Here is an 11931-nt window from a genome sequence, read left to right on the forward strand (position 1 = left end):
TCCACATTTGTGTTCTCTGTACATTTTGTCTCGCATATTGCTTTTTAAGTGCACCAGTCAGAGGCCCTCTAGCTGTTTCAGGGCCCTATAATACACATTTGATTGATTGGTTATTGTTACTGTAATATGAAATTGATCTTTAAATATGTATTAGTATATTAGTTTAGTTCAGTAGCTTTTGTGCAATATTATTATAGTGTGACAGTTTTTTAAAGCATCCATTAAGTGTAATAAAACGCTGTTTGCTTGATCATATGCATTGTGCCATTAATTTCTTCTGGGGTTTAATAATGGTTGGCTGCCATGTCCAATATTGTGCAATATATGGCACAGCAATTGTTACATGCCTCACATAACAAATTGAATGTCTCTCATTCGAAACATCATTGTAGGCTGAAAACAATAAACAAACTGGTATTTCTTTCCGTTTTTTTTTTTTGTGGGGACTTGAAGTGTATAAATTTTAAAAATAACCTGTTTACATATATTTTTTTCATATTATGCAAATGAGCTGCCCATACATTTGAATAAGTGCTTCAAGAGTACGAATAAGTGCTGCAAGGCCTCCCGATGCGGTGTTGATGCTTCAAAACAACCTATAAAAATTAAAGGTTCCATGGGAAAGATTAGACAAACAAGAATCAGGAGACAAGCTACGAAACTGGTAAATTTTGGCTGTTCGAAATGTCTCTTTGTGAGCGCCACAAGTGTTTCAATTATTTATTTATTTATTTTTTGCTAATTTTCTCAGAACCCACTTACGCGTTTCATTCATGCACCAACAAGCATAATTATATTTATAATACAGATTTTTCACTGATACTTTGCGTAGTTCCTACGTAGTTCTTAGGTAATTCTTACATAGTTGGCTGTGCAACGAACTACAAAAAAAAAGAGAGATCGTACGAGAGCTATTGATGTGACATGCCATGCTCGTGCAGGTGTTTGCAAAGTGATCTTGCAGACGACAACGCGAACGCAATCGCTGATGTCGATAGCTTGTGCAGTTATGTTCAAGGAAACCGTTGCGGCCGGCGTACATTCATTCATCAAACGTGTTTTTTTATATCTAAAATAGCATACAGTTCACTGACTTATTGTTTCAAGCTCAGTTTACAGAAGGCTGTTTTAGGCCGCACTTGGACGGTTGAAGACGAAATGGTCAAGCAACAGTGCACCGCAGCCGAGAAGCGAGCGCCGGCACGCGTCAGAGCTAGTATCCTGTGGTTGCGCGCCCTTTTCCTCCAGCCGACGCGAAGCGGCGCGTTCGCTTGTCGGCGCGCGCGGAAGCGTGCCGACGCGTGCCTGTGGTTGGGGCTTTAGGGCGATTGTTGCGCGACAGAGAAGTGACTGACAACGACCAATGTTCATTACTAGAGACCGGATTTTAGGCAAATGCCTTTTTTGTTCCTTGCGCTCCTATCGCCCCCCTTGGATATATGAGCATCAATTAGATGTTAAGAAGGGCTTTTATAGTGTTTTTATAGTGCCTATAAATGCCTACTTTGGCGTTTGTGCCCAAATGCCTATAAATGCCTATTTTTAATATGGGCGCCTATATGAACACTATTTAGCCTCAAGTTTCGCTTTCGAGTGCAGTTAGAGACCATTATTCATGCTACCGGGCAACATTGACTGTTCGGAACTCTATGGGGTTCAACCTAGTCCTTTAGTTCAACCAACTCCCTGAAAACAACTGCTAGCAGCATTGAAATGGGACGCGCCAGCCAGCATACGCCGCCGCGCTGACATCGCATGAGCGGTTGGCGAATGCGAAACCGCTGAGAGCCGTCAGGGGAAAAAAGAGTGATGAGCAAAAGAAGAAAGAAAAATGTGATGTGCACGCGGCTTTTGTTTTGTTTGTAATTTACTTTTTAAGGTGTTCACCGCCATCGGGCGTTCCTTCTCAGCGTACGAGATGACCAGAGGCACAATTTTGAATCCAAAAATCTGGAGATGGTGGTAGTTTGCTATTGTTTCCACAATCTTCACATTGATTCTTAGACTACGTTCCGCGTGCTCTCCAAACAGATATCTTTAAACATGTGCACTTCAAGTGGGCGGAAGTGTATTTGGCAGTGTTGGGACGTCTGGTCTGTACAATTCGGATAATGTCATTGTATATGAGGAAACTGCGATGAGTTGTACCTAACAGTCCTCATGTAAGAGCATGCTAATTTCTTAATAAATCGTAGTCTCCCTTGCATTTGTTATTTGTTTTTGTTGTGTCTTAATTTAATTGCGTCAGGCAAAGATAAAGTATCGGTTTTTTAAATCAGTATTCCCAGGTTTCAAGTATTCTTTTTCATGCCTGTTTCACTATATGCGACGCTCGAGTACAGTGGCCATTGAACATGAATATGAGCAGTGTGCTTATTGAATGAAGCCAATTGATTGTCATTAGTCCAGCAGTTTTATGGCACAATTTCATGGCTATGTTCAACTGTTGGCACCTTTGTGCCATCATAGACAATAACATTTCTTGTTTTCCTATCGTAGATATAGGCCGCGCACGTCTTCGTTTGAAAATATTTGCATTTATGTAAAAAATTATTGTGCCTATATTTACGACGTTGGAGGCCTAAAATGTTGTTTTGCCTGCCCATTTTTGGCGCCTAAAACGCACTTTTTTAATGCCTAAAGATCCCGCCTCTATTCATTACCAATGCAATCAGATGGATTGGCACCTGTTGCCAGATGCCGTTCATGCTACGGTTCATATCTGTTCATACTGCTATCGCCACGTAAAATAAGCGTCAGAGCATACAAAGGTCCAATTCCTGTGCATTTAATTGGTTTTGAAGCTTTGCGACTGCAGTTGCGCATGTGAAATATCGAGCCGTGAGCAACTGAAGCAAAAAAGTCACTTCGATGAACGCTACCACTTGAGAGTATTTGCGACTAACTTCGTCGCGCGACCTCTGCGTATCGCCGGTATGAATGAGCCCTTATGTGCGTGGGTCAAATGCTACGATTCTCTGCTGTGCGAGCTCTTCGAAAAGGATGCACATTCTGTTAGTCGTAGGGCCAGCTTTTTTTTATTCTGATGTTCATTCCCATCACACGACCAGGTGAATGATGCAAAACAGTGCTTAGGCGTGTGACAATATGATTATGGGAATTTTCATTTGCCACATTTTTCGCGGTAACACAATAGATGCCACCAACATGGGGAAGTGGAGATCACATGAGCCATGGCACCAGAGCTAGCCTGTGCAGTTTATTAGCTTCTCGACATAGTGAACGCAACACACAGCCTAAAAGAAAGGGATGGACACATGTCCATTTCTTCTTTTTTTGCTGTGTTTTGCGCTCACTATGTTAGGTGTGCACCAACTAAGAAAGTCCTTTTAAAGGGACACAAAAGGCAAAGTCAAGGTGGACTGTTAAAATAACATAAAAGAAACCTCGCAGCGTGTGTGGTCGCCACCGCTGACATTTCTGTACAATTTTTAAATATTCACCAAGCAAGGTGAACGCCATTCCCGCCCTTTGCAACCATTTGAGCAAAACGGCACCCGACAGGCGGCGCTATGGCTTTTTGCACAAAAAGCAAACGCGCAGCCATGGAGAAACCGTGCGATAACAGTGCGTTGGGTTTACTGCTGCAGCTGCTTTTGGTCAAGTGAGGTGGACCGTTCGGGAATCCCGCGACATCACACGGACCTGAAAATCTCTGCTGCTAGCAGTTTGTGCGAGTTTTGCGAGCCAGGAATACCAGCGCAGCATAGGCGATAACGTAACTACTGAAATGTCACAGAGCGGGCAGCAAAGAGTGGAGAAAACGAAACCTTTCTTCTGCCCGCGTCGTCGTCAAGAGTAACGTCAATGAATTCTTTTTTCTAAACATCGAATAGAACTGGACAAGTAGCATTTTCTTCCATCTTATAATGTAGTGCAATCACATTTTTATTACAAGAGGTTGAGTGCTGGTGACAGAAATAAAATGAGGAATGGCTTCGTCATCGGGCTAGTACTTGAATGTCCCGGGTAAGTCGCAAATGGTGTCCTACATTTACCTCAATTTGTCGATTACTAAAACAGTGTTTGCGATAATATTGACGCCTTAGACGTCCTCGAGCATTATTCTATCACTTAATGCTTGAGTTAATGTCATCACTTTAGCTTGACTTAGTGTCCCTTTAAGTCATTAGCTCCCAATAAGGTTGCACACTTAAAGGGGTCCCTAACCACCTGAGCCTCAAGCTTGGTGAAAAAACACAAAAGGTACTATCCCTACTTCGTATAGCTATCTATTAATTCGCTATCGCAATCGATGCTTCGCCTTTCGGGCGAAACTGCGACTTTTTATTCCGAATCTGCCATTAGCCCTTCACGATGTCAAAATGGCCTCACCTCCCCCACATGAGCATAAAAACAGAGTGGAATATTTTTACGGTACACTGGCCCTGGGGACATCGACGCCCTCCCGCTGAACCCGCTGCAAAGCGCGCCTCCCTAATATCTAGTTAACTCGCAGTGACCTCAGTCTACTTTTCATTATTTTGAGCCTCAGCTAGGGAGCGCCGCACCACTCGGTCGGTCAACCGTGTTCTAGTACACTTTAACTAAAGCCACCCTGACAGCAGTGACAACAGCTGAGAGTGGATGCGCGCGCGTCCGCTACTTGCCGGAAGCGCCAAAAAGTCGTGTTATACGTGCGAAAATCATGAGAAACAGTGCCGGAGGCACGTCGTGCTGTCTGCAGAATGTGAACGGCCGCACTCTTTTTCGGAGAACGAATCCGCTCGCTGTTCGCGACCACTGCCGGACCACAAATGCCGAAGCCGTTCCGGCGCAGCGTGGCATAATTTCGGTCAATTTTGTGTGCTTGGCACAGGAATCTGTGTTTGTATCAAAATGGCGCAATTGGCGCAGGAGTCCCACCCCTGCAGAGTTAAACGAGTCAACACAGTCAGCAGCCGGATGGAGGTAAGTGGTGCGGAGGGGCCCTGGCCGCCCAGTCATTATAGTGTTCTCACAACAGCTCCCCTGCCATCCCTTCACCTAGACTTGCAGCCCGGTTAGAACAATGGAATTGTCGTGCACTTGAATATAAGTGGGTTCAACTGTATATCGCACTTGTTTCAGCACTCTCAAAGTTCATAAACACGTGTGTATCACTGCAACGTATGCAACACACATTACTTTATATCAAAACCCCGTCATATGACGCTACTGTCACATGCTTACCTCAAACAATCTTGCACTGAAGCAGGTATTGCATTTACCCGATTCTAACGCACCCCCGAATCTAATGTGCAGCCAATTTTCACAGATTCAAAATAATAAATTAGAAGTGCACCTGAATGTAATGTGCACCCAATTTATAAAATAAAAATATAGGGCAGCCCCTTGTTCGTGATCAGGAAAAATGGGACTTGCACAATTTACCTATACAGAAGCGGTGCTTTGTTACTGTCCACAGACCACAGCAGGTCGTCGTCCGTGCCATACAAGATGGCAGCCCAGGCCTCGAGTTGCTGCTTATATGGGAGTCGCAGGGTGCATTTCGATTGTGATTAAATTTTTCGACCACAATTGCCTACCTTCTGTAGCTTGCACAAAGAAGCCAATCGCAATCAAGAAATTTGACCTTGATCAGGCTTGATCACCATCGAAAGTCTGCCATGCGACACCCTGCCAGTTCGTCCAGCGATCGAGCTTCAGCGCATTGCTTGGAGTGAAAGTGTGGCTGCCATTTATAGCCAACTCGCCATGCAGTGCGTGAACACTATCTTCCAGCCACCCACAGCAACCTTCACCATAACATGCTCTGTTGCCATTTTGTGATGGTGATGATGTTGCCTTTGATGGTAGGCTTTTGCTAACACCGGGAATGCAGTTTTAGTTTTGTATGCGATTGTAGCAGGCACTTTTTGGTCCGAATTTCTCTTAAAAAGAGTCTCATTAGATTTGGGCAAATACAGTAACAATTGAGCATTTATTCTGATATGCTCGCGAATAATTTGAAAAATGGGTGTCAAAATCCAGATACACACTAAAGAAAACCTGGACATGCTGCAACAGTGCTGGTGTCAACCTTCTTAAGCCAGCCACCCGGTTTACTCAGAAAATTGTCTTTTCGTTCTAGCTATCACAAAGGACTAGGTAGCCAGTATCTTCTCTAGACCTCTCAACATATACGGCCAGATCATAGGTCGCAAGACTCGTCGTCAACCAGCAGGACACTTTTGTAAGAAAGCCTGTCTATGTTTGTTTAAAGCCACTGGGCAATGACTCCAAGTGGCGGCAACCTCACCTCTTTGGACCAGGAGCCCTTGACAAGTTCAGGGTTGACGACCTTGTGCCAGCGCTGCTGGCACTGGACATCGCTGCGGTCTGGGAAGCATCGTGCCACAGCGGCCCAGTCATGCGTGCCCAGGGCCTGGACGCTACGCTTGAGGCATTCGTCTTCCTCCTTGTCCCAGCGACCCCTGTTAAGCGGCTTCTGGCCGCCGCCACTGCCCCGGCGCGGTGGTGCCGCCGTGGTTGCGCGCTCCTGCTGCTGGCCACGGGAGCGGCACGACGACGACGACGAACTGCTGCTGCTGCTGCTGCTGTCGTCGTCCTCGTCATCCGAGCTGCACGGCTCTTGCTTCACCCTGCACAGTGGTCAAGGCAGGCTATGTGGCTACAGAGCGAGGCCAACACTGCCTCCTCCGAAACACATTCTACATCTGCATGCTCTGGCACTAGTGATGCAAAACTATCGGCAATTTACTATTAATAGTATCTGTACTTTTTTTAACTATCGATAGTGTAAAAACAACCATAGTTAGTATTACAATATTTCACTATCGACAGAATGAGGACGACAATGGGGACTAGCACATTCAGCACGTGTTCCCACTTGTTGCTACTGTCCTCCCTCTTTTCGCCCCTCTACTGTCCTTTGTTTCACAAGTAGACCATCGATATCGAAATGCTAGACAAGCAATGCGGACAACATGGCGGTTGAGGATCAACCGGTGGTTTTATTCGAGGAACGAGTATATATACATAAAACGGCTGGAAGCAGAAGAGGTAGCTAACATCGCAAGAAAGCACAACTAAAGCAGCAAGTAATCGGCCACCGAATAAGGCAAAAGAACGCCATGTTGTTTTCTCGTAGTCCTGTTGTCTGTGCTGTTTCTACAGCGTGTCGATGCTCAACCAACTAGCCTAAATTAGTACTCGTAGAATTGCATTAGTTTGCTATTGCCAGTGCAATCGACAACTTTTTAATTCTTGGTTATCACTTTTACAAGTTTTGCGCCAACTGACCATATCGACATGTGTACTTTAGTCTTTTTCCAGTAACTGCTTTTCACGGGCTAACAAGTGTTATTGCTGGGCACAAGACGCGCCTGTATTTGCGATTACTGTAGCCGATTCTATCTGTTGCCTGTGTTGTTGAAGAACCTTGTAATCAGACTGCATGAGCAATGAGTTTGTAGTACTTTCTGGAAGGTATGCGAGCAGCAGCGATTCCGCTGGAACCTTCGCCGAATCATGTATAAAAGCAAACACGCTTGATCAGATTTTCGCCGAAGGCAGTCTGTGCTCGCCGCTATCGCTGTAATTTGGGTGTCACCTACTTTTCTGGGCACGATTCACAGGTTTTGCTACTGTGTTCTTTACAGTCACTACGACCTGACAATATGCATGCAATTGGTAACAGGAACACATCGCCAAGTTTATGCTACAGTGTTTACGTGGGGTAAGCTGCATCATTTTACATGATCGATAGTGCACTATTGATAGTATTATTGATAGTGCGCTATCTATGGTAGTATCAACAGTTTCGCATCACTATCTGTCAACCAACAGTGCAGCGAGAGCATTGCGATTCGATTGCAATTCGCACTTGTGTGATAAACGCAGCACAAACCAGAGAACAACTGCATAATTTAAACTATCTTGTGGCAAAGCCATTCTATGGAAGATGGAAGAAAGTTCATGAATAGTATCTTCGGGCTACAGCTGGGTGGATGATATTTTGGGCTGACTGCGGAGACACACATTCGAAAAGAAAACCTGACATGATCACTTGCAGCACTTGCAGTACATGAAAGCATGTCCTCTGAGATCGGGATCCTTTACACCAAGGGAGCTGTTTTTCAAGGTGAAATTTCATTGTCACCAGTTAGTTTTCTACCACACTGAATGCAATCAAATTTTGCCAGCTTGTTGAGGGATACATACAGTTTAACATGCAATCATTAGAAAGTAAAATTCAGTCCTTTTAAATCAGTGTGTTTCCAACAATGATTATGTGTCAGAATCATGACCAAGAGAATTTTACACATGAAAAAGATGGTGAAAATGTAGTGCTATGATTGCCTCTCATTCACAATTGCAATGAACGGTAAGTGGCACATTTTGGCATATTTATTTTGCATGTTCATTTAGTTTTGGTCTGTTAAGTCAAAAAAACATCACAATGCAGCCAACAAGAACCTGAAGAAATTTTCCTACAAAAAGTGTACTGCTTCTTATGATGTTAATCATCTCGACCAAAGTGCCGGAAATTCTGGCCACAAATAAGGTAAATATAGTGAACCTTTGGGTTGTAATTCCAGACCCAACAAGGCAGATAGATAGTGGTAGCTGTGCAGCTGCCATGTTTCTGAAATAGCGCTTCAATAAAGTAAGTGGCCCAACTCGGCTTGCTGAGAAACGGCCATGTGCACCAAGCCACATTTGTTGCCTCTGGTTAACGAAGTTGCATTGCATGAATGAACCTCCCCAAGCTGCCTGGCTCGCAGCTATTTGTTAAGCGTTAGAAAACGGCAACATAAACACAGCTTCTAATGATGCAAGTAGCAATTTACTGTGAAAAGCATGAGAGGTCACGACTGCTACGTAAAGTTCAATCATAATTATTTCTGGTAAGCACTGTGGGGATTGATGGCATTTGTGCAATGTTTGATGATTCCTCCACCCCTTTCCACCGACAATGAGAAAGAGTAGTGTGTTCAAGTTCGGTGTCAGTAGCAGCTGCTGGGCTGAGATCACCTCCGTTTCTACCAGTGGGGTTGCGCCCCTCCCGCCAGCATCTCCCACTCGTTGATGGGCCTGCTCGCAGCGCAAGAGAAATCACTGAGCAAGGTGCGTCGTCAGCATTCGGTGATAGCGCATGCTGCTACGTGCTTGATCCTAGGAGCACTCTCGAGGCACGGTGAAGCTCAACCACCGGATGCCGGAGGGGCACAGAGGAGAGTTGTTTGTTTACAGTGTGCGCTTTAAATTTACTCTGGGCACACCGCAAACAATGAACTTTGCTTCGTTTCTTTGCGACACATTGATAATGACCGCACACACGCAGCAACGGCTCTCTCAAGGCTCTGTGGCAGCGAGTTCGAACCCACGGTGGTCAGTACTCCCAAGTGCACTCTGTAAAGCCACTACAATGCTTTTCTTTCAGGGTCAAGATATTTAGGGAGGTCAAAATATGACCTCCCTAAAACACAAATGTCAAGAAATGTTTAAAGCAATGCAAACGACATAGCAAAAATACGCTATGGGAACAAAGGAAGCTGACGGCCCATAACGACTGCCAAACTGTGGCACTCACTATCAGGATTATTATCTATTAGAAGAGGGGCACATATTGACACAATAACACAGAAAAGTGTTTCCATGAAGACTAAGTAATATTTAAAAATAGTCATAGAATGGGATGAAATGTAGCACAGCAAGAAGAAGGTCAAATGAAACACAGACAAAAATTGTGATGATGAATTTTGTTTCAGACTGACGTTAGTGAAGAAAAAGAAGTGATAAGCACACGTGGACGTGCAATTCTTTCAAAGACAACAATGACGAAAAGCGCTAGGATCAAGATCACACGGTGCAAGAAAAAATAAAAGGAAAAGGAGCCAACCACGGAAGTCCACGAAGCCCCAACCAACTGGCAAAACACACGAAGGTCGAAAAAAAAACAATCGTGGGGACACACGACGCCCAAGGAGTAAAAAAGACGAAGCGCGTTGTAGATTGAGGCGGAGTTCCAGGAAGCGATGCAGGACGAATGTCGGCCACCAGACCGAGAACTGAAGTTAGGTTCTGGACCCGAGCCACCAGGGCTTCATCTGACCGGGGCCAATCTGTGCTTGTGCTTCATTACTTTTCCAGGCCACAAAATTCTCCCCCGAGACCTACAAACACCTGCACCCATTGGCAGAATGTGAGCAATCAGGCTACAGGCCCAGCTTAGTCACAACTGCCTGGCCAGGACATCCCGGTCTACGGCCAGTTTCTCTTCAAGGTTTCCGCTGCAGCCCCCATTTCTCATCAGCTGGCTGGGCAAAACACTGAACCAATACAACTCATCGCTCCACCCATCACTTGCTGGATGAGATCATCACTGCTTCCATCAGCACATGGCCTGTAACCAATTAACAGTTTGCTGCGTTACCGCATGCTCCCGAAAGGGTGGGCGAGTTTTGTTCTAATTTGAGCTGTTATTATTTCAGTGTGTTCATTACTCATTTTTCCATCCTGTGTGCAATAAATGGGGTGTGTGCCAGTGTTAACAAACAGCTTTACCCTTTTTTGGGTGCTGTGAGGTTATGCCTTAGTGGCCCACAGCAACCATAAGAAGAACCTGCATCAAACAAACTGCTCGTGTCCTTCTTTCACATCATGCAATTCCAAGATAATCAACCAGCAAGGCCACATGACCACCCTAGTAGCTCCGTAATTGACGCCGTTGCAGCGTGCTGGCTGCAAGCCGCTAGGTGACACAACACTGCTTAGAGGGGCGCCGCTACGCATGCACTGCAGCCTCCCCATTCCGGTTTCGCATGTTCTGGCAGCCGATCTTTGACGCACCTCAGTTCTGTGGGCAATCGCATTTTTTCAGATCCAAAAGTTGATGAAGAGCGCACTTCAATTTCCCGATTACAATAAGCTCACCGAAATGAAAAATTTCGAAGTTAATTATTGGACCTTTGTTTATTAACTACTAATCACTGAAAATCACCCCCCCCCCCCCCCCCATGGTCACCACCACAGACAAGTCCGTCTCCGAAAGAATTGTCCCTTCATTTCTGTACAACGTTTAAATATTCAAGACTGTGTAGAAACACCAGATAGACCACCTGTGGTACAAACAAGGCGAGTGCCACTACCAATCATTTATTAGGCCTTCAAGATTCGCCTATATATATATATTGTAAAGACGAAGTGACCTTGGCCGCGGGCGCTCGCAAGACGGGTGCTGGAAGGCGAAGGACAACAAAGTAGAATAGAACAGCTAGCCCAGGAACGGGTGCTGTCTCTGTGTCTCCTTGATTCCATTACAAATATATATATATATATACATATATGACAAACTAGTAGTGCACACTCTATCAGTGTCCAGCTGAGACTGCTCCTTCTTCCTGTTCTTCTGTCAGATGCTCTGCGGACTTCACTTGGAAAAACTTCCCGTGGCATATATATTGCCCGCGATGAGATATGCCGCAAAACTACAGGGGGAAAAGGAGAAAGGGTTCCAACAAGGCGTTTCCTGCATGTGTCACTGCGGTAGGCTGCCAGTATTTTACATTTTACTGTAATTTCTATGTTCAAGAAGCACGGCTCACATCTTCAGGAGCCATAACGTCAAGTGCTTCTCATAAACAAGACAGATGTAAACACTAGCCGTCGGTGTCACTCAGTGCCCGTGGTGTCGCGCTGCTCAACTCCAGATCGACCCCGTCCCAGTGGCCACATTTCAATGAGCGCGAAATTAAACGCTTTAGATGGACGTTATAAAGACTACAGTGTGCCTCTGATCAGATTGTGGTTTTGGCACAACACAATTTAATTAATTAAATCTTGAAACTGCACCATTGCAATGGTTAAGCTTCCCAAAGTGTTTAGAGAAAGGGGCCATGGCTTCACATGCGAGGCCGCTGCTTATTAAGTTGCAGCTCCTAGGCCTAACTTTCGAAGAGAATC

General features: G+C 45.1%; 1 protein-coding gene across 1 annotated transcript in view; it reads right to left on the minus strand.

Moving 5' to 3' along the window:
* Positions 1-7277, minus strand: part of LOC119433600 (myb-related protein B-like) — a 200707-nt gene extending 193430 nt beyond the window's left edge. The window contains exons 1-2 of the mRNA XM_049659049.1: positions 7267-7277; positions 6263-6605 (exon numbers count right to left, since the gene is read on the minus strand). Of these exons, the coding sequence (XP_049515006.1) occupies positions 6263-6605; positions 7267-7277 (354 nt within the window). The remainder of the gene's footprint in view (positions 1-6262; positions 6606-7266) is intronic.
* Between the last annotated feature and the right edge of the window lie 4654 nt (positions 7278-11931).

This window comes from Dermacentor silvarum, chromosome 11, assembly GCF_013339745.2.
Source record: "Dermacentor silvarum isolate Dsil-2018 chromosome 11, BIME_Dsil_1.4, whole genome shotgun sequence".
Lineage (NCBI taxonomy): Eukaryota > Metazoa > Arthropoda > Arachnida > Ixodida > Ixodidae > Dermacentor > Dermacentor silvarum.